The sequence below is a fragment of the Cyprinodon variegatus genome, unplaced genomic scaffold (assembly GCF_000732505.1).
Source record: "Cyprinodon variegatus isolate N-32 unplaced genomic scaffold, C_variegatus-1.0 Scaffold1, whole genome shotgun sequence".
Classification (NCBI taxonomy): domain Eukaryota; kingdom Metazoa; phylum Chordata; class Actinopteri; order Cyprinodontiformes; family Cyprinodontidae; genus Cyprinodon; species Cyprinodon variegatus.
In genome coordinates, this window is record NW_015150454.1 from 2,997,214 (window position 1) to 3,021,310 (window position 24,097).

A 24,097-nucleotide genomic window follows, 5' to 3' on the forward strand; every position below is an offset into this window, starting at 1 on the left:
TCAATTTCATTTCCATAAGGTGCCATGTACAGCTCTCCCAGGATACAATTTGTTCAGAAACTTCAATAAAAAAAGACTGACATGGAACCCAGATTCCAGAGGTATCGCAATCAAGGTTTAAAAAGATCAACAAAGATATACACGACACTGATGGTACCTTATCTTAGACATGTATTATCTGTCAAAAGTGAAAAAGCAAGGGAATATGACAACATGAAATAACAAGGCCACATGTGTAATGTTTTAGATAGCAGTGATCAGAACAGAAACTCTGAACACAACATAGAGTTTCGTCTTTCAAACAGATTTTAAAAAAAGACACATTTGAGTTTTCTAAACTTCAAGCTCTAAGAGCCACTTTCTCGGCACCAAACAAGGTTACCTAATTGGCTCATGCATTATTTTGATGACTTGGTGCTAATGTTTGACAGGCTGTAATCTTGTAGAATGATCATATTCAGCTCTGAGTCTTTTTGTTAGTTGTCTTCTTTGTTCTTTGTCTCTTTATTTACTTTGAAGAAGAAAATAAATCTCTTCATATTTTTATAATGTGAAGAGCCCCCCTCCCATTTACCACTCAAATTCCATCAGATAATATTAGATGAAGATTTTATCATTAAACAGACATCTGTGAAGTTGCCTACTGTATGCTGTATCTGAGCCGTCTTGGAAATCAGAGCTGGGAACGGTGTTTTTCTAGCTGCAAGTGGGAAAACAGTGGGATTTGCAAGCCAGTAATGATATATGTCTACATTTTGTGTGAAGACTGGGGATAGACCAGTTCAGGTATTTTAACCCTGATACTCATTATTCTGATGCAATGATGACAAATGTTACACAGGTCACATTTGAAAAAAACAAAAAAAAAAGTGTAACAAGGGAGGGATCCTTATTAGACCTCAAGGCATTGCTGCTGAATGCACTAATGAATCACTTGCATGCAAACAGGTTTTACTGAAAAATAAATATCTTTAAAATGGCATTTTTATTTATTGCCTTTATAAGCCTGTAGCCCAGTTTCCCTGAGTTTTCTGCACATGAGATGTCTAGCATGTTCATGTTAAATCTGTCCAAACTAGCAAACAATTGAAGTGTTATATTTAAACAGGTTTTGTGGATAGTCCGAAGAAACAGGTGGCAGTATCATTAGAAAACCTCCTAATGTCTCTTTAATATACTTCAGTTTGGATCCAAGTGTTAAGCATTGAATTTTAACTAGATTTTACTATACTATTTAGCTGCAGTGGGAAAATTAGGTTATAGGAGCTGAATTTGCACATATTTGGAGTCCATATAACAGCGTTGCATTATTTTACCTAGTGAGGAGCATCAAGCTGACATGTGTTACAATTTGCTGCTATTTAAATGAACTAAACTGAAACTTATTTAAAGCAGAAGTGCAAAATGTGAAATATTTTTTCAGAACTCTGAATGCATTAGTAAAATCATAGTCCACACATTTTAATATAACATAATTTGTATCGCTAATCATGAAAACTAAATGGAATGTTTACAAGACCTATCAAATATTAGAATTGGACGAAATTCAATTTATACCAATCAATTTTGATGCTCCATTTAGATCCTTAGAAGTGAATTTTGCTGCACATATTGTGGGTTTCTGGTCACTTTATTGTAGATAATTTACATACGACATGAGTGTTCAGAATTCTCAGAATCTAAGTCTCAGACTGAGCCTGCTTACAGCAGCAACAGTTTTTTTCTTTAAAAAAAGCTGTTACAAGTTAATAGATTGCATAAAGAATAAAGGAAAATGGAACAATTTATATAATAAACACAAAAATAGGTAGACTTTCCTTAAATAAATGAGGAAAGACATTCCAATGATGCAAAAACATATCAAAGCTTCTGTGTTTATGCTTTTGCTGTTTTCAAGACTAACTTTTTTTAGAGTATCTTTGCGGCTGAACTGGAACTTGCCCAGGCTTGTTTCATCTGTTCTTTAGAGCCGAGGATTGATGGGGATCATCTTGGAAAATATGACAGTTGAAGCCTCCTTTTCTTACTATGAATAAACAGTTACTTCTCATTTGTTGCTGCGGTACAATGAAAGGAAAAGCAGGAAAAAAAACAAAAACATTTAGCCACTTAAATATGATTTGAGGAGTTGTAACAGATTATTAATATTACAACAAGCATCAAGCTAGGAGGAGTGGCAGTTTAGATACATAAGTCAGTGAGCATCTGTTTTAAAACCGTCCAAGGAAAAAAACAGACTTTGAACAGCAAAAAGGTCTTGTTAAACATTGCCTCAATCCCAACAGAGAACTATGTTCAGCAGGAATGTCTACAAGCTGCATCTAGACCTCTAACAGACAGCATAATAAGCATCTAGTTTTCCAGACTGGGAGATGTTTTGTGGTATTTTCTTTGCTAAATAGAGACACAGATTTACCGTGATTCCATAAGTGAGAGCTTAACAAGATGAGGAGGGTGTAGGAGGAATGTAGTAAAGAAAGACAAAGTCAAAGGCAGGATCTCTCCTCAGACAGTGATAATGAGGTGTGAGTCAAAGGAATTTACAATTAAAGTTTTTTTTTTTTTGTTAACATAGTTCATTACTCTGTCAAATAAGTTCTGTCAGTAAATATGACAAGAAAACGTATAACTGCATTTGAGAGGCTTATTCAAGCCGCCGTGCCTCATTCAACAGAAGCAACATAAAAAAACAACCTAATAAAAGTAATTCACACAGTTATAGTTCATCCACAACATCAACTAGGACAGCTGGAACATCTATGGTGCAAAATATAAAGATAAATCAGAGGAAACGGTTTGGAGGAGACAGCACAAGCTATATGCATTTTATTTTATTGTATTTATTGGACCTTTACTAGGCTTTACTAGCTTTACTAGAACATTACAATGCTTAGATTTGAACATTTCCCTTTGTAGCTATAGATGTTTAGGCACATTACTCTGTTGTAGGGTGAATCTCCATTCCAGTTTTACCTAATTCACAATTTACAACAGATTTTCTTCCCAACAGCATGATGCAGCCAACACCATATTCAGCATTCAATTTAGGCATAAACCACTGCAGCTCACTGAGCCCAGGCTGTATGTTTAGAATCATCATGCCGGAAGGTGAATATCTGTCCTAGACTTAAATCGTTTGCATCCTCTGCTGCACATTCAAATTAAAATCAAATCAAAAAATCATGTTGAGTAAAAATTTGATTGTCCACTACAACCATAACAAGGCCAAGATCAAATATGCTCCATTTAATCTAGAGATCTGAAATGGTGACAAAAATTAACCACACAGATTTGAAAGTTTCAGATGCTTCGCTATGTAAAAGGAATTTGTTTTTCCCTAAGTTTCCTGATAATATCCTTATGAAGGGTGTGAACTGTGACTAAATATGCTGTCAGCATATTTCCTGCCGGGCCTGTTTAAAGGAAACTAACCTTCAGAGCTTCCCCTGCAGTGAGGGGAACAAATCTACTTCATTTTAAATTAAATCAATCTTTTGGTTAAGAAAACAACCCTAAAAAACTGGGCCAAACTGCAGAGGGGAAACTGGGTAAAGCTTATGATTTGTACCAGACTTTACTCAGTGTCTGATCTAAAAGAATAAAATAGGTCACCCCTTACTAACCATCAGCATGCAAAGAAATCTGACACAAACATACAGCTTACTAGAAAATACAGCTGATATGGACAAAAATGCCCACAGAGATACAAGATATTCAGCAGTTTTGTCTCCTTATGGAGCACAAGTTACAGATAACAGCAATCCAGAATAAAAGGCGCCTACAGGGACCTTTTCTGTGGCTTTCTGTTTGTGTCGTCCTCCAGCGGTCAGTTTAGGAGGAAATGCAGACCAATTTCAGTATTGCAGCTGAGCAGCAGAACAGAACCAGATGAGATACCTCAACACTGTGAAAAGCCTGAGTGACCTCAGAAGTTTAAAACTTAATAAAAAACTTAAAATACATTTTTTTTTAAATAGCAAATGCTGTGCTTGAAGGGAAAGGAATTTGAATGTCTAAACTGTAAATTCACTATTTGCAGACAAATGTGGAAATGCAACCCATGTTTAGGTGCTGGTTCTCAATAAAGGAACTCAACATCTGTTAAAAGATCATTTCTTCTAAGAAATGGTATTCCACTTTAACAATTACAATATGTAGCCCTACAGCGGTCATATGCAGTTGGTATCACGAAACCACACCATCCTGAGATAAAAAAAAGTCCTGGGAGAAGATGTTTCTGCATGAATAAGAATGTCTGTGTGATCCTTGGCAGGATGTATGATTGTGGTTTTCCTACTACCACCTTCCTCTCCTCCTGTTCCATCTCTTCCACAGACAATCCCCCCCTCTTCATCTTCGCAATAATTACATCAGTATGTCCAAACAGGATGTGGTAAAGTTGAGATGGTGACAGTCAGCTTTAGATCATTGCAGATGTTTTCCACAAAGGCTCTCAGAAATGCATTACTAAACTATTCTTCAACGACCAATCAGAGGAACAGTGACGATCAGGAGTGAATTTTCATAAGGGGTGTACATTATGTTTTAGCAGAAGTGAAATATAGGAGAGAGAAATGGGAGAAGGGTGGGTACAAAAAAAAGGACTAAATACACCCAAAGATCTGTGGAAAGAGTTTTCAATATCCGCAATAAAGTCTCATTTCCTCATTAGCAGAACTGTCAGTTTCAATCCCTTGTTAATTATGACTTGGATGACAAAGTCAAGAAAGAGATCAGCAATCCAGAACAAATCTGACTAATGGCTGCATTACTGTGCTTACTATATTCATAGCCTCCAAGAAGCGCAGAAGAGCAAATGTAAACCTGGAGGGTCAACAGTTCATACCTTCAAACATCCAGGTGCAATACATTGGCCTTGCAATAATGGATACTTTGTCTTTAAACATTCAGTGATACTAGTCAACAAAGCTACATGCATTTTAATGGGCTTATATGTGATGGCCCAAACTAGCCAAAGAAAACAACCTGAGTGGTTGTCCCTTTGGCCTTCATAGCATAGCAATATGGGACCAGAAAATCGACACAGCACGACATTACCAGGCCTACAGTGACTCGTAAGTCTGGCAGCATTATGCAGTAGAAATGTATGGAATGCGTTTCCACATGAATGAAAGGAAGATGGATGGATCCAAAAACAAGACAATCCTGTAACGAAAGCTGTCAAAGGCAACAAAGCCTGGAGACTGATGGAAAATTTTACTACAGCCCGAGCAGCATCTATACGCTATTGATGGATTAGAATGGCCTAGTCAAAGTCCAAACTTAAAATACTCCAATACCCACCACTTTATAGATTTTCATGAAAAGAGATTTGAAAGCCAAACAGCGTTTTCTTTCAGAATGTACCTTACATACTGAAGGTTCACATCTTCTCTATGAAATACAGTCAAGTTTGTGGTCTTCAAAATGGGAATAGTTTGCTACCCAGTGTCATCTCTTCGTCTTCGGCTGTTTCCTCATCTCCAATGTTCAACAGCTTTAATCTCTGGCACCGACATGTGACTTCACTAATCCCCCCCATCCACCCAGCCAAACAGCTGCCGATTTGAAACAAAGCTCTGCGATTTGGTTCATCACTAGATGATGTGACATGCTTAGCAGTGCAGTGAAAGCCACAAAGTATTTTACATGTCTGGCTGCTCTGCTACTGAGGTCACTGGTTTTGTCTGGAGCATCGGTTTGCAGTTAGAGCTCCAGCCTCTTAATCCATTGTCATATAAGTACAGTTTAACACCAGGGAAATGGAGAATGAACAGGTCATTCTCCTGCAGGGCTGAGTGGGTTTGTGGGTTCTTGTTTACTGAATTTTAAAGCTGTATTTTTGTGATGTTTTACACTGGACATGAAGCTGTAAGATGTAAACCCCCTCTCATTCTGAACAATGGGCAGCAAGCAGAAAGTGGGTCAACCTTTCACATTAAAGAGGATGCATATGCTTCTTAGACTGTACAAACAAACCTCCTCTGCAATGAATGTGCATAAAAAATCTAGACTAGGGAAGCAAACAACGCACCTACACCACCACAAAGGAGCAGATGGGCCATCTCTGGTCACAGACTTGGACTCTTAATTAGCTCCTCTCTGACATAAACTGACATATACAAAGAATAACAATGCATCCAAAGGCTTTGTGTTTTCCATAGAGACTGAAGGCCTCTACATAAAAACCAGAGAAAGAAAATCCCAATAAGCATTCACCACCTCTAAACATCACACATTTTAACATGAAGAACAAAATAACAATAAGGATCAGAAACAGAAACAACAGCAATAAAAACAACAATAATTACCTGAATCTTCATTTTCCAACAGGAATGCATTGCTGGATCTTTGAGTCACCCGACTCTCACACCCACCCACATACAGCAACACACACACTCTCACACAGATGATTGCCGATCAGGGGTCTTACATGCCCCTTCTGTAAATCCTTGAGGTGAATCCAGATCGAAACAGTAGATTCCAGAGAAACCAAGAGAGCCAAGCCTTGAATATACGGAAGTAGAGCTGCGACAACAGCGTCAGCCGTCACTGAGCAGAAACAAAGGAGTGGAGTAAGATAGGAAGAGAGATGCAGCAGGCAGAAACAGAGCAAGCTGCTGCCCTACATTTTTTTTTTCAAACACATAAATACGGATCTGCTGCTGCTGTGTGTCCAGGCTTGTCCTCCCTTCAGCTCTAGAAAAACACACAGGAACAAACAGTGTAGGTCTACCACTGTAATCTCATTGGCTGAGCCACCACTTCCTCCAGCTGATCTTGATGGGAGCTGTGGAGGGGGGAGGGGCATACTGCTGTTGAATCATTCAAGGGAGGGAGGAGGTGGTTTTAAATAGACACTCTGATCTGAGCACTGAGCTGAACCCTAAACAGCCTCCTGATAACCCTGAGTAAGCCCGTCCCAGACCACCACACACAATAACACAGCTTGCTGCGCAATGAATCCCCCTCCTGGTTTACAACAAAGGAGACAGCCACCTAATGATGAGATGAATGGCTGAGGATGCCCGCCAATCACAGATGCTGTTACTCCCACCGCCACCAATCTCCAGCCTGCAAGGTGGAGCAAAGCTGACTGGGGAGGCAATTCATTTCACACATCCTCCTCACAGCTGCGCCCAAGGATGAACCAACCCAATCTTACGCTGACATGGCAGGCTATTAAAGCCAAAGTCTACCAATAAACATACCAAGTCATCCTTTTTATAAGGCAGCGAGTCACCAGATTGTTTCACAAGATTAAGCTAATAAACAAAGACCACAAAAAGTGTAAGAGACAGATTTCCCATGAACACAAAGAAAAAACAGCATTACTGGGTAACCTTGAGGTGTGGAACGGAGCATGGATAAGGTTAATATTTTTAATTACCTCCTTATTTCCTTTTTTTTTACCATTTTATACAGAGAGATGTTTGATAATCCGTGTGATTCCTGAAATTCAAGCATGTAAATATCTCATGCCCAGATTTATACTTTTCCTTTCACATCAGCTGTACCCAACTACACTGGTAAAACTGTCAATTATCTGTTATCTAGACCAATATACATTATTCATCCAACATACTATGTTTATCCATTGCACTCAGTGCAAAATTAAAGAACTGATTTCACAACATCCTGCTAAATGCTCCATCCTGGTCTCACTTAAAATTAATTATGCTTGAAAAACTGTTTTCAAATGGCACTTTTTCTTCAAGAACTAAGAAGCAGTGAGTCCCAGCTTTTGTAAAGACTTAACCCTTTAAGTGTATTGCTCAATACGTTGAAGGCGGAGCAGCATGTGGACATTACTAGGCCATAAAGCATCATAAAGCATCTTTGTGATGCCTTTAAGCCCAATGTCTGGACAAACCCTGTAGTATGTAGTCTATGCCGGGTCAGGATCACAAATGGATAGCAGTCGGTTTTGGGCATGTCAGGACTGAGGCTGAGATCACAAAGCTACAGCTGTAAATTGTGACGACAAAGATTACATACTGTAACGCTATATTAGACCAAGATCATGAAAATATGGATCAAAAGCAGCAGCTGGATCGCATGCAATTAAACCAGCTTTCGGTGTAAAAAGGAACAAACCTAAGGATGGCTCTCGTATCTCACTTAAAAAAAATACTAAAAAAACATGTCCTGTTGACTTGTACTAGGTGTGGGAAATTCTCCTTTTGTAATGCTAAGAAGGCTAGCTGGGTGGACACTAATAGATGCCATCTGCTATTATAAAGCTGGCAAAATGTAAAATAAAGGCGGTTTTAGGCTGAAAGTAAAAAGCTTTAATGTTATTGGTTCTATTTTTTTTTTAATAAATTAATTTCTAATCAATTCTCGCGGTTTATCAACCTATTTGGCATTAGGCCATTACAAAAATAATGAAGAACTAAGTAAAGCCCAATTTGCACAAATGAATTACTGAGTTAAATCATCTCCTGAAAGATTCAAAAATCTGATCTGCATGTCTAACTGTATTCCAACAATGGAGCATTTCTTTGAAACAGCTTAATAGCCCTAAAAAATAGAGTTTGTAGAAATACTGTAAATAACCATTTAAAGTAAAAAAAAAAAAAAAAAAAAGTCAGTAAATAATCTATGTGGCTTATCATGAAAGAGACAGGTTAATCCTTAAAAATGTCTTCATGTCTCATGTCTTAAAATATCTTATCTTAAGTTACAGCTATAAAGTTTAAAGTACAAAGTGTTTGTTTTTAATGCTTGGAAGTGCTGCAGGTTCTGAACCACCGGAACATTACAGATTATGACCCTGATCTAACTAAAATAACTCTGAGCAACCTCCAAGTGGTAGACATTATTTATTGGAGTCACGTGACCTCATTTAGTCACAGCTGAGGATTAGTATATTGTAGACGATTACTTTATTGATAAATAACCAAAAAATATACAGAAATTCCTTTAGGCGGATACGAACTGAAGCCAAGTTGTAGGAAATATCCCAGTAGAGATAGTAGCAGAAAATTGCAAAAGCTGCAAAAATTAGGATAGATAGGCAAACTAATGCTTATCTAATTTTTTATCATTTGTTTTTATAATATATTTCCTTAAAAGGTAATGCAGCAAAATTAGATAACTAAATAAGATTTACTCCTTCATCTTATAGTTTCCACCTTAGTTCTCTAAAAACCATCGATATTTCCAAGAGAACAATTTAATCAAATATGAAACATTCTGACTTTTATGAGGGAGAGAGTATTTTTGCGTCTGCTTCGATGCTGGAGGCATCTGAGGACCTTTCAATTGGATAATGAGCTGAGCACCACTTTACTTTCTCCAAGCTCCTTAAACAGCTTTTGTCACCAAATACAGACTTAACTGCAGATCTGCAGGCGTGGCCACGTCAGAGCCTTTTCAGTCCGGGGTCAAAAATACACCCGCTGCAGTGATCTGGAGAACTTTGAGGCGCATTCTTTACAAGGATTTAAAAAGACATTTTAGAACTCCTCAGCAGCGCACAACCTGCTTTAATTTGAATCATTAATATCAATTAATCCATGTTAAGGAAAGAGCTTTTTGTAATTCTATACAGCAATGTGAGGCAGGTGTTTTACTTAAAGGATGGGAACATTTCTTTTAAATCCTGCACCTTTTGGGAACACTTAATTTAGTATATTTGGGACCAACGATTTTCTTCCCCTGTAAATATAAAATATTTTTAAGTCAATACATAATCTGCAAAAACAGGAACTGGTCTCACTTTCAAAGATGCAGAAAGAAGATAACATAATTCTGTTGTTGCAGCTATTTTTGTTTACATTTTTGCAGCTTGGTTTTGACAGACTATCTGTGCAAAACATTTCTTTGTATGGTTTCCAAGAACTGTGAAGCCTAAGTAGGAATAATGCTGCCTCCTTATGTTGCCGTGAGAAATTAAAGGTTTAATTATTACTTAGCTTCTTAATTCAGTTTGTCAAAATTAAAAATAAATGTATTTGAGGGTATTAAGGTAAAGGAAGCTTCAGCCACTTTGCTCACTACTGGGTACAACTCAGTTTTGTTCTGTCGTATAAAATCCCAGTAGAATATATCATTGTTTGTTTTTCTAACAGGACCGCATATAAATAAACCTCATTAAATGTACTGTTCAATGAATTAACACATTAACAAACTAGCCACCTTCAATATTGGTATTTTTCATTTAACCATTATTCTATTTACAAGCTGATGTGTTTGTGCTCAAAGCAAAATATCCACAGAACCCAATATCTGATTGGACAATTTTATCCTGCTTAATAAAGAGTAAACTACATGCTGCAGTTGGCGAAGGAACGCTGAAATCAAATTCAGGCAATAACTGGGATGAATTATGAGACAACACCAAGCAAATGAAAAGCTGATGTTATCTCTTAGCCAAAAGGTTGTTGCAGCCAGTCTAATTTAAAACATCACATTTATGTGGCTCACATTTACAGCAGAAATGTGACCAGTGGTGCCAGCAATCTGAAAACAAGCATACAAGAGGCTATTTTAGACAAAAGTGAGGGGAGAAAAAAAAGGTTAAGATTGCAGGCTGGTGCATCAGCCTGCAACTAAAACATAATGACCTTCCAGAGCAGCAGGACGGCAGAGGTTTTTTTATAACTAAAAGATAAAGGAAGAGTGGGATTATAGAGAAGAACCTTTGTGTTTGTTGCATTTGTCAAAGTCAATAAGGACTAAATAAACTGGATCTATAACCACATGTGGTGCGATTTGGAGTTTACGGGGGCTGGAGGACTTTCCTGTCTGGTTTCTGCCCTTAAAAAGCCCTGGATAACCCACAATGGCTAACTTGAAGGTTTCTATAGAAACAACATCTTGGAATATTTGACAATCTGATGAAAAAAAAAAGAACTTTTAGGGGTAGGGCTACTTAAAGTATTTACACCCTTTTCATATTGTGTTATATTATAACTGCAGACCTTAATACATCCTATAGATTTAATTTTCCACAACAGAGGACTGTGCCAAGTAATAATGATGAGATTGGAAAGTAATTAAAGGTCATCTTTTATCTTTGCAAAATAAAAATGTGTTTGTGTTACACAACCTCCCCACCCCCCATCCATCTACAAAGGCAAGTCCTTCAATATGCATCAACAAGCCTAGCCAATCTATTTTTTTTTCTTGTTTACCATTTTTCTTTCAAAAACAGCTCAAGCTCATTCAGATTCAAATAGCTTTTGAGAACATTTATTTGCAGGCCTTGCCTTAGTCTGGACTTTGACAGGGTTTTTCTTAACAAATGAATATGCTTTAATTTATGCAGAGTTCACACTGGGTTGGTTTTATTCAATCTAAAGCCTTTTGGCGTTAAAGAAAATTATTTTCATTCTGCTTTTGAGCCTGTCTGTGATTATGACAGATGTATCGACTACTGATTTTCTTCGTGACCAAAGATGACCAACTACAAATGTCAAACTGTGCCAAAACTTTTCTGGAAAAGAAAAAAAAACATGCAGTGCAGCCTCTGTGACCAGCCCAGCCAGGAGTCTTTCAATCATTCTTCATTCCCTCTTTTTAAGCCCAATAACGAGGGAATTAGAAGCCCTACATTAGTGTCTGCTTTTTGTTTGACTGAAATTTCCGTTAGGTTTGCCTGACATGATTTTGCTGAAGCAGCAGGTAGTGCAGTCAGGCCTCCTCTATTGTACAGTGTGACAGGAGTTACTATTATATTGGGCCCATGCAGGATGACATGCTGAAGTCCTTTGGAAATCTAAATTAAATGTACCATTGTAGCACTGGATGTATTTTTGCAACATTCATGTTGAACATCTAAAAATGGCAACAGATCGGTTCAGACATATTGATTTGTCCTGTTGGTGAGTACCAATAGGCAGAAACACTCACACAAAAATCAACCTTTATATTCAACAGCCGGATAGAAGATGGAATAAAATCCAAAATCAGCAATAAGCTCTGGCAATAACTAGGGAAAAGATAATGTCTGCTTAAAGGCAAAACAAATTCAAGTCTCTCTGCTGACATGTAGTAATTTGGAAGAAAGTCAAAATCATTTTTTCTTAAAATAAGTGCATTTATTTTTGAACTGAGGAATAAATTAGACAATGCCAATAGGACATGAATGTTCCCATTTGAAATAAGAAAAAAATGTCTTATTTGAAGTGCATATTATCTAAGTTATCTTATTTACCTACTTAAATTAAGGGTAAATACACAGAATTTAAGAAATGTTGATTTATTTCTAGATTGTTTTGCATAGCTGGTCTTTAAAGGTAACTCCATGACTTCTCATTCTGCTGGGCCAAAGTGGTCTCCTCTCAGATTCAACAACAAGAGTGGGAACGGTTTCATTTTGTGACAATCTAGTGATGCCAGTGGCCTTCAGGCGTGCTAAACCTGGAAATTACAGGCAAAGTGACAGCCCATTAAACCAACAGAGTAAGAAGAAAGTTAAAGTTCATAAAAGTAAAAGATTTATTATCAGTATTGTATTACAAAGGGAAAAGATTCTTGCTGCTTCCTGCAGCATTTTCTTCTCCCTCAGGATTAGACTTTTGCTTAGCTTGATTCACCTTCCCATCAAATCTGACCAGCATCCCAGTCTCTGCTGTAGAAAAGCATCCCAGCAGCCTGATGCTGCCACCACCATACATAAGACTAGAGATTGTCTAAACAGGTTGATTTCACAAATGCTAATTTGCATGCAGGCCAAATAATTACATTTTGGTATCATTTGATCAGGGCATCTTCTAGAACAGCCTTATTATTGCTGAGATAAAAGGATACAGAGGTGGACTCTAATTATTTGGTAGCACTGTTTCAATTTAACTGCACAGAATTTAATCCATGGTTGTTTAAGTAAAGAGGGTTAAATCCCAATGTTCAAAAACCCTTTTTTTTTTAGATTACAGCAAAAAAAAGAATAAACTAAGTGGGCCATTCGACCAACCTCTTATGTATACCGTTTTGGGTTGGTCAAGAAAAGCCGATAAGACACATTGCGGTTTGTGCTGCCAGCATGAAAAAAGCAACAACAGCAAAAAATATTATAATAACAATAATTCAAACAAGGGTTATGAATAATAGTGTTCTTATACCACATTCTTTATTATGAGGTGGTTCCTAGGGTGTGTGACAGTACCTCCACTCTACCTAATCACATTTAACCAAGTATAAAGTAACCTGAGTACAACCAGAAGACAAGAAATTATATAGAGCTGGATGGGGGTTAAAAAACACATTTTAAGGGTAAAATGAGAAGGGACAGAGGGGAGAAGGTAAGATGGTTAAAAACTCCTGACAGTCTGATTTCTATAAAAAGAGGAACGTGTCAGACATCCTGCTGGGCATGAAATTGAGCTGTAATAGCCTTTTCAGTTCATATTCAAATATAGTTATGCATACTGATAACTACAGCTCTGCAGTATATCTCTGCTGCATCAGTCAAATTTACTTTCAATTAAGGGAACGTGACAAAAGAAACGCGTGAAAAGAAGGGGGAAAAAAAATAGTCTAAGAATAACGTGTTGCATGAATCCTTTAATATTTGATTTAGAGCTCTGCTGATTTGCTATTCTGAGCCTCTTCTATCCACAGGACATAATCCAGACACTAAAATGAAGAAACAAAAACATTAAGTAGGCCATCACTGTAACAGCATGGCCTCAGCAGAAAAGCATCGATTCATCATCCCGAAATAACAACTTGCTGGCTGCATAGTAGCTTTATTGATTTTTAGCTACAAACCATTGCCCACTGTTCCTGGGTTCTGTCTTCTTTTCAGTTCAGGCTCCTGATGCAGAACATCTATCTTGAACTGTGAAAGCTGATGGGGACAGCTAAAAGGGGGTCATGCTGAGGAGGAACATGTGACCATCAGCAGGGTGGTCAGAGGGAGGTGGAGGGGAACCAACTTTTTCCCCTTTTGGGGCTATTTTTGTTGGTGCTGCGAGGTCAGGGTCACACAGTGCAGAATGATTTCTTACCAATTTACAAGTAAGTGACTGTGACTTATTGACTAGCTCCATTATGACACATAATCGAACAAACTAAAAGTGCAGAGTGCCTTGCAGAGGTATTCAAACATATCAATATATTCTGTCTAAATCGGATTATATAAAGTAAGCTTTATGTTTGCTATGATTGCACACACTTAACGACTCAGGAGGAAGAATCTGTTGACAGGGAAATGATGAGTAATGTAAGCAGCATATTTGGTCTTTATGGAACAATAGCAACAAGGAACCCATTGTGGAAAGACAGTCTTATGAGGACCAAATTAAAGTTTGCCACAAACCATGAAGGGAACAGAGTAAACATGGGAATAAAGGCGCTCTGCTCTGGTCAGACTGAGACAAAGTTAACACTGAGCATCATCATAGATACAGTACATTTCTGGAGAATTGTGGTGCTTGCAGCTTCATGATGTGGTGTTTTTCTTCCATGGGGTAGGAAGGGTTTTCAGACTAGATTGGAGCTGGATAAACTTAAATTCAGGAAGTAAAGCTACTAAAGACTTGAGACTGAAATAACTACATATTGAGTGCAAATTTTCAGTGCTTTTATTGGGAGCACTGATGACCTATTATGAATACGCACACATTTGATCAAAGGTGTTACATTGGTCTGAGCCCAAATATTTAAATCAGAGTTTTGCAGTAGCTACTACTCAGGCAGTTTCGGTTTTTCCCCAAAAAATTATTGCAGTTATCTTCAACCAACGCTATGATTACAATTTTGTTTGGATTTTCCTTTGCACAAACCACAAGCGTATCTATGTTTTAATGGCCTTGAATGCCCTCTTTTCTAGAGTTCACAATCATGTGACTTTACCACCACATGAAGTTATAACTTCTAGCTCACATGCATGGATCTGCACCCTAGCAGCAGCTCTGTCCTATCTTTTCTGTAACGACAAACCGCCTTTCAACCTATTAAACCCACCTGAAGTGCTAGAGGGAGAAAGTTGGACTTTTACTCTTAAATGTAGCATGACAAAAAAAAAAAAAAAAGTGCCTCTGCAACTACTGTTTTTTTACATTGTGGTTATATTGCAAATGCAAATAATTGTCCAGCCCTACTACTGGTTTTCATGACAGAGAACTTTGGAGAGACCTAAGTTTTGTCTCAATCTCCATTAAAATCGCAAGGAGAGGCAGAAACCCCAACAAAGAGAAGCCGAGAGTAGGCACAGCGTGATTAGGAGGCGTAGTAGGTCTGTGCTTCTGCAAAACGGCTCTGTAGTGACACTACTCTGCACAACCAACACACACACACACTATATTCTACAGTCAGAAATGTGTTCATCTCTCTGAAGTGTCTTCTTCCCACTTTAAAGCAAGTTGCACAGCAGAATTGTTTGTGCTGTGGGCCGTCCCACAATGCCATCATTGAAGACTTGCATGGTAATGGGAGAATAAAGCACACCAAACATACCAACTTCGGAAAAAAACGAATAAATCAATTTGACAATAAATAAACTGTCCTAAAGTTTTCACTGCTACTTTCAACACAATCATGATTGTTTTCAGTTCCAATCTGCACAAAACATAAAACGACCTTGAGAATATAGTTTCTGAGCATCACTAGTGACGTCTGACACGTTTTTTCTGACTGAAGAATCTTAGTTCTAAGCATACAAAGGTCAAACTCTCTATTTAGGAACATCTTGTTCTTTGAAAGAATATGATTACTAGCAAGGTGTTGGTCACCAAGATTAAAGTAGCTTTAAATTGGAAAAAAAAAAAAGAAAAAAAAACAATATAACACTAACAACCTAGCAAAATAGTTGAGAAAGTTGAGAGTTAATGTGAGCTTTAAATGTACAGCAGTGCTTCTGACTTTGTCCTTATGATTAAAACTTGTCTCACTGATATCAGCTTCAGGAATTCCTGTTAGATAACTTGATAAATCCACTCATTTCTAAAGTGATCGAATCTTCAGACAACATCTCTGCTCTGCTTCATTTGATGCTTCGTCCCTAAAAAAAAGTTACATTAGAAAAAGCTTTCCAGCAGACTAAGCTGCTCTTTCCAAGGGCTGCAGTAACCTTCTGCACTGCCTTATACATACATGACAAATACTAGATATTAATACATTTCCACCTGTGAGTTTGTTTTTTTTTGTGCTTAAATCATTCCTCTGGAGCCCCTCCGACTGTCCTACTGTGTAACAGTGATTGCTAGATCTATCTGAGGTTTAAATAATTTCAACAATTTTGGATCCAAGATCTACCGGTTGGCTTTCTATGTCGCATAACTGATGATTTCTTTGGCTGATGTAAGTAGAAAAAAAAACAGCAGAGATAAAACACACATCTCTTGCTATTCAGAATCAATCAAACTCAAGGTTTGATTTGTGTGTTGATTCAAAACCATATCTTGGATGAAGATCTGTTGACATTTCAAACCGAATTGATTCAGAAATGCAAAGCACTTTGTAGCCAGCAGCTGCATGGAGTTCGGCACTTTGTGATATTTAAAGACTCGCAAAAAAAGATGAAATAAAGTTCCTGCAGCATTTATTGCTCTATCAGTTTTTAACATCAAAAACATAAGACAGGCAATACTTTAGAGATTATATAAGTTATCAATAATTTATCTTTATGTGGTGAAAAGTTAGCTAATTTAAATTATTTCTCACATTGCAACACAAGGCTGCAAACTTCATTATTCACCACAACATGCAAGTGAATGTGTGCTTCTGAGTCATTAGTGGCTATTTGGATGCAGACAGCAGCACAGAGCATCTATGGTGGAGCTTATTGTGCTTCACGGATTTGACCTGTCTGACCCGATGTCTCAAAGTTTAAACAATTAGTGAGAACAGGTTTGAAGGAGAACATTACAGTGAAACCATGCAAAGACTTAAAAACAAAATCCTAGTCTTTATGTCTTCAGTGAGATTCGGTTTCAGTTGCGAATCAGTAGTTAATCTGACATGGTGTAATGTAAATATCCTTTTTTTGCTGAGTTAGTGTCATGCAGCGATGCAGACAGTAAACAGAGCTGTGTATCAAATGTGCATTTGAGGCTTTCAAGCATGCACATGCTAAACAAAGGTAAAATATTGCAGTTAATCCAAACTGGACTTTATTACTTACATTTCCGGAAAAAACGACCACTATACCTTTAGGTTTAAACTCAAATTCTTATTTAGATTTTGTCCTGGACTTTCACTTGGTCATTATATCACCTATTTATGCTATATTTAAACCAATCTATTACACAGTAGCTCTGGCTGTGTGTTTAGGTCACCATCCAATTCAAAGGTGAGGCCTCCAAGATTTAGCTCCATCTGTCTTCAAACTGACAAGACCCAGCTCCCCTGCAAAAGAAAACCACCCTTCCTTCCAACATTACAATTCAATCAGCATGTTTCACCAAGGGAAAGAAGATGACATGCAGTGCTGTTTTTTAGCTACACAATGCACTTTCTTCGCAGTACCCTACATGTTTTGTGGTAAATTTCAAACGGTTTTTATAGCCGTCTTCTGACAATGATGTTTGACTTACCACTACTCCATAAAAAGGTCAAATTTATGGGTTGCACGGTTGATTGTAGTCCTGTTTATGGACTCTCCCATTGAAGTCATGGTCACCATAAGATCCCTGGCTAATAATCAGCAGGCTCGATCAAAGGCTTGTTCAGGTGAACAAGCCTTGTTCAGGTGAATATATATATATATATATATATATATATATATATGTGTCTATACATGTATATATGTCTATACATGTATATATGTCTATACATGTGTATATATATATATATATATATATACATATACACATATACGTGTGGGTGTGTGTTTATAGGTTTGGATAAAAAATTTTAAATCTAAAAAAAATAGTCTTCCACCTCACAGCTGTCCAGTATTTTGTGTGGCTCTATTAAAATAATGTTAAATAAAAAAGATTTTAAAGTATACTGAAGTCATGGAGGTATGCTGTATTAAAAACGTACTGGTCAGAGTGCAAATAAAGTACGTTCATCTAGGGACAGGAGCCTGAAGAGTGAAATAGGTCATATCTTCATCCATTTTTTAAATATTAAACTTAAATGAGTTACGCTATTGCCCAGCGGAAACTTTAATGAAGTGAAGAAGAGCTACATCTGAGTTCCTTAAAGCCATCACCTACATGAGCTCTGCATGAGAGACCTCAGTGTAAAGAGAAAACAGAAATACATCTATTCCCACTCCAGTATCCTCCTCGCCCTCTTTCAGGCCATCGTCAACTTGCTATGACATCAACAGTCCTCACCTGCTGCCAAAAAAAAAAATACAAAAAAATAAATAAAACAGATGGTGCCTCATCGCAGAAACCTGCTCTGTAAACACACTAATTTGGGTAAAAATGTGTGAGAACTCAGAACCTATTAGCTTCCTTCTCCACAACATCAACCTCTCTTCTTCCTCTGTTTTCAAAATTCAAACAGGATGTAGGAGTCGTAAGCAGCTTCCCTGCAGCAGACGACCTCCCCACAGGAGGGCTCCTGGCATATGAAAGCACCTAAGGTTGCAAAGCTTTCTCCACGCTGCATGTAAACCTTGGATTCCTGCCTTTAACTGTGGCCAACGGATGGAATTATAGAGTAATAGGAGTAAAAGTATTGCACAAAATCGCTTCCCTCCTAATCTAGCTTAACAGAAGGCTTTGTACATTTGCTCATGCAAAGGCAAAGGGAGGAAGAGGAAGAATATATTATAACTCTGACTCCTACCACAAGGAGGACATTAACATTTAATGTGTGGTGTAAGTATTCAACCAAACAAAAGGCTGTAGCAGAATAATCTACAGAGAACTTGGTTTCACTTCATCCTGTCAGGTAAAGGCTTGATGCTGTACAAAGCACGCCAACTCATTCCCCTTCTCACAACCAGTAACATTTATTTACACTCCCTATGCCTGTTCCATCTCTGAATGATAATCATCTCTTTAATTTTGACTAAATACATCAGATACTGCTCTCAACTGCCCCCTGCTGACCTGATAATGAACATACCCTAACCTCAAAGAGGCCACAGCATTATCCTTACAAAAGTCGATTTAGGCCAGTTACTCATAGTTTTCTTATCCAAAACTGAAAATTTGCTCTGAGGTAAAATGGTTTACTGATGGCAAGAAAAATCAAAACAAAGCCTCCTTGGCTGATTCCAAATCTTAATGATTTTTATCCAATATCCAATGTCGCAACATATATTGAAAAATTGAGGAAGAGCAAAATAATGACATTAAACTTAGCCTCATATCTTTAAATATACAACTAAAAAACAACATGCCTCTTCAAATAACTTTTAAACTGACAAAACTTGATGTGTAACCTTCTGCAATGCTATTATACATACATACTTTTTAGACCCATTATCATTTGGTTCATTATATTTTATTATGCACCGTGGGGTTGAGAGGACTGCAATTTCATCTGTGTTGTATGTTTACCATGTAGCACATTTGACAATAAAGTTGAGTTGAGTTACACCTCTACATCAAGATAGGATAAAGTAATGAAATAGTAACAGCTACATAATTTGTTCCTGTATTAATCAAATATGCTCGGTATTTAAAAATGATTTACCGATCACAAGCTGCTATGCCATTTACAGTAACATTTTGGCCCAGAAGACATCCATATTGCTAAAGGACAAAACAACTAAATGTGTGGGAATGTATGTTATATCAATGGGAAGCGATTCAGGAAAAAACAGCAAAAGCTTTGCTTTAATGAAGTATTAAAGACTGAATCGGGGGATATCTATATGAGACAACCAATGTTATTTAATTTACATATGTGATGATAAGAATCACATCCTAAATGGAGAATAATGTGGACACCATGAATAGTAACAATAGGGCTTACATGTTAACACTTTTAATTATTCTTTTAGGTAGAAAAAGTGTAAACATGGATGATCCACTCCTTTAATGAGTTCAAAGTTGCTTAAAAACAAAAGCTCATAAGTCTTTTTTTTTATTTTTTTGATAAATAAGTCCTTATAAATTTCCGTAGCAGGAAATTTAGGAAACACCAAACACATCTTTGTATTATTGAACCAGCTTGGTGTCTTGAAAAGCATAATAATATTGAATAACACCACTGCTTTAGTGAAAATCAACCTCCGTCCTTGCAATTACTTTGTTTTCCTTTATAAAAGTGCATCAGGTTATCTCCAACCTGAAGAATATACATACAGATTAGCAAAATCTGTATTTCAGACTTCAGTTAAATGAACTTTGGTTGTGTCCCATACCATTTACTCATCAGCTACTGCAGTATATAATGAATAAGTGCCTTTTACAGAATAATTTATCTATGCTGATAAAGCACAGAAACTTATTCTTTAAGGATTGCAATTTTAAAACAAGTTCGGATAAAAGCTTTTAAAATATTTTATTTCTTTATTTAATCTGTAAGAAAAAAAAAAAAAAAACCCTAATCAGGAAATGCAGGGATAAGAACTGTGTTAATATCTGGAAAAATATTTAAAATTTGTTACGTTGGTCCTTTTTTAATACATTTTCTTTGTTGATATGAGAAGCTACTGAGCGGTGTGTGTTTCTGCTACAGGCCATCCATGTACTTCTCAGTAATAAACCAGGAAGAGTGAGGGGCTAAAACCCAAGCAGGGGTAGAGAGCAGAAAAATGCAAAATCATGACAAAATGATAACAAATCCTAATAAGCAACCCTTCCATTATCTGACAGGGGGGTACGCCCTGGACAGGTCGCCAGTCCATAGCAGGGCAACACAGAGACAAACAGGACATACAACCATTCACGCACACACTCACACCTAAAGAGAATCTAGAGAAGCCAATTAACCTAATAGTCATGTTTTTGGACTGTGGGAGGAGGCCGAAGTACCTCGAGAGAACCCACGCATGCTCAGGAAGAACATGCAAACTCCATACAGAAAGACCCCGGGCCAGGAATCAAACCCAGAACCTTCTTGCTGCAAGGCAGCAGTGCTACCCACTGCGACACTGAGCAGCCCAAAAATAAGCAACCCTGAATTATAATTATTTCAACAAAATTGTTAGGGTTGGTATCTCTGCCTTTGCCCTTTATTTTCCTTCAGGAAATTTGAACCTAAATTCAGATCAATCATTTATAATTTTACAAATCAATAAATAAAAAAAAAAAAAATAGAAAACAAGAACTTAAAATGGAGAATGAATCAAAGAAACAGCGGTAAGACGACACATACTCAGAGAGGGAATACACATCAACCAAGTGAAAACAGCTTTAATATTCTTTAAGAAATAACTTAAATATTTATTTTATTTTTCTTCTTTTCTTCTATATTTAGGTAGACATGATATAAACCAGCAGAGTATTTTCTCCTAAGAAGCTTTCCTTTTAAACTGTATGTTTCAAAGCAAAACAGCTCACAAAATAGACAAGGACAAGACCTTTAGATAAATTAACAATGTTCTTGAACTTAGAATTCACACATCATATTATGGCAGGGTGAATCGTCTAAATCAGCTGTATTTAACCTATAGGTAATGACAATGTTTTCCTTTGTGTATAGTCATTCTTGTGATAACATTCTTCTAACAGGGTTTTAGAAAGCTGCTATAACATCCAATCAATACATTACCATAACCTCATCCTTTATTTATATGTATGATTCTGCTTGAAAAAGCCTTCAACAAATGCACATCTTTCTTTGCTGAGGATGTTTGAATAGAAAGATGTTTGCCGAGGTGCCAAGATAATGTGAGCTTTCTTCCCTTCTGCTTTGCAATCAAAAGCCTTACTGATCCTTTGGCTACTACAAGCTCTGTGGGTTTTCTACTGATCGGGTGTTCAGGAGCAGGAATTACATCCTGAAAAATGATCTGGTCTCTGCTTTAGCTGCTTGTCGCTCTGCTCTCCAGTCTATCCCATGTGGCTGTCAGCTGAACCTCAGCTAAGACGGTCATATCATACAGACATGGAGCAGATGTAATGAATGCAGTCTCTCTTCATTGTGAAAATCAATGTAATATGGATGTGTTTGATGCTGCAACAAATGACAAATTTACGAAATTTCTGCTTCATGGATATCATGGAGAAGGAGCCGTAAAGAGAGGATAAGGAATTTTCCCACATTTTTTTTTTCTGATCTGGATCAGTGTCAACACTATGAATATCCCTGATTTATAGCAAATAATGAAATTACTCTGCACCAAGTTGCGAAGGCATAGAAAAACATGACTAATATGATCATGACAACAGACCTTGTGGTATCTGATAACTCTACAGCTTTTGACAAAAGTCTCTTTACACATACTCCCCCTTTGATGGAAAACTGGCCTCCCCTATCTCCTAAATTCTTTTCTTCTTCTGAAATCTGACATTCTCGTTCCAGCTGCTCTGTATTTATGACAGCTCTGAGGGGCCACAGCGGGACGATCTGAATCTCTATGCATCTCATCTTTATGACAACACAAGGCAGCAAAATGATGAAATGATTGTGTCAAAAAAATCAAAGCAAAATCACTACGCTCTGTTTGCATGGCATCCAGTTCATTAACTGTCTCACTTCCTCCTCAGTCTGGGGGCGTTCCTTCAACCAATACAACAATAACACCACACAGAGAATAAGCTTAGCTCCATAACCGCCACAGCTATCATCAAGAAGGAAAAGGGATGGTGTCTCAAAGGAAACTGCACAGTTGATCAAACCGTAACCGTTGAGCTGAAATTATCCAGTTTACCTCAGGTTAGGAGTGAGACTGATGGTGAGATAGAAGGCATGAGTATAGAAGAGCTGTCTGAATTTTACCATTCATTTTATAAAAAAGAATGGGGCCTTGAGTCAAACTCCCAGAAGATGTAAAATTTTATTCCATCATGCCATTTAAACCATCATGTATTTATTACCCATCCCATTCCAAATGTTTTTCACATCGTTCCAACTTTCTACACATTCCTCCTTTTTTCAAATCTCTATTCTACTCTGTCACATCCCCAGGTTAATATTTAGTTAGCCATCAGTTTGCTTTGTGCCAATATTTGGAAAGTGGAAGCATTTCCACATGGATCAGGTCTCTAAAAGGGAGCAGATGGTGGGATTTTCTGGGTGAATTCTTTGGGGGCATCTGCAGCTTAACAGGGGGTCTCTAATCAGAAGGGTAGGTGTTCGATATTTGGCTGAGCGACTTGCCAAATCGTGTCTGGGCAGCAAACCGAAACCAACACATCATGGAAGATCAGCCAATGAGTGCGGTTGTAATTTGTTGGCTTGATGCGAATAACACGTGGTGTACTGGAGTGCGTGGTCCTGGAATTTGTGAGTTCACTTTTTCAAATATTTAAAAATGAGCTGAGAGGAACTAGAGTTAAGATAAGGGGGCAAGACATGCGGCAAAGGTCAACAGACTGGGAATGGAACCTTTGAGACTTTTTTACAAGGGTTGCAAGCATAACTCCTGCAACACTGCCAGGCACAAAACTTTTGGGTTTTCCATATCCAATACATAGCTGATATTACAAGTTCATCAGAACACTCCTTCAGCGATTTAAAGGCTCAGAAGATTTCTGCTCGTTTATCTCAGCCTCAAGTCCAAATATTAATAAGTTAGGTGTGTGGGAGATCATGGTAAACAAGAATGACTCTTAAAGATAAGCCAATCAAGGACGCCTCTGCTTCAAGCTTAAAACCTCTGCTATCTTTGCCATTTTGTGCCAAGTTGCTCTGCAGTGCTATTCTAACGGGTCCACACTGATAAGTTTGCTTGTTTTATACATTCAAGACTCATGATTATCCATTAAGGAATCATTTCACATGGAAGGGAGAACTATTTATCAGCAAAATAAAAAAAAGCTTCTCACATATCAATTACAACAGCTATCTTAACAGAACCCAAGTGAACTGGACCGGCTTGTGTTGGAGAACAGCAGCTGCTTCTGGAAGAGTCAGCGACATAAAGGAGCATTAAAGATGTTGCCTAATTGATCTTATGTCTAGTATAAATATCAATTTATGTGAATATCTTTTAACCTTATGAGAAAACTGAAAGAATTATGGTTTCAGTCCATATCTAGTGGAGACAACAGTTTCTGCAAATCTTAAGATTTAAGGGATTTAATTCAATAGTTGAGGACAATGGAAACTAAATGCTCCTTTTTTAGTT

General features: G+C 37.4%; 1 protein-coding gene across 5 annotated transcripts in view; it reads right to left on the reverse strand.

Annotated features, from left to right (window-relative positions):
• The window catches only part of LOC107095557 (E3 ubiquitin-protein ligase MARCH8-like), a 97,005-nt gene that overhangs the window by 30,539 nt on the left and 42,369 nt on the right, over window positions 1–24,097 (reverse strand). The window contains exons 1-2 of one of the 5 annotated variants that reach the window (XM_015392064.1): window positions 6,630–6,921; window positions 6,312–6,552 (exon numbers count right to left, since the gene is read on the reverse strand). The exons of 3 other annotated variants lie outside the window; for them this stretch is intronic. In XM_015392064.1, coding sequence (XP_015247550.1) covers window positions 6,312–6,341 — 30 coding nt within the window. In that variant the 5' untranslated portion in view covers window positions 6,342–6,552; window positions 6,630–6,921. Of the gene's footprint in view, window positions 1–6,311; window positions 6,922–24,097 lie in introns of those variants that run through there. One more of the 5 variants, XM_015391983.1, reaches the window with a different exon arrangement.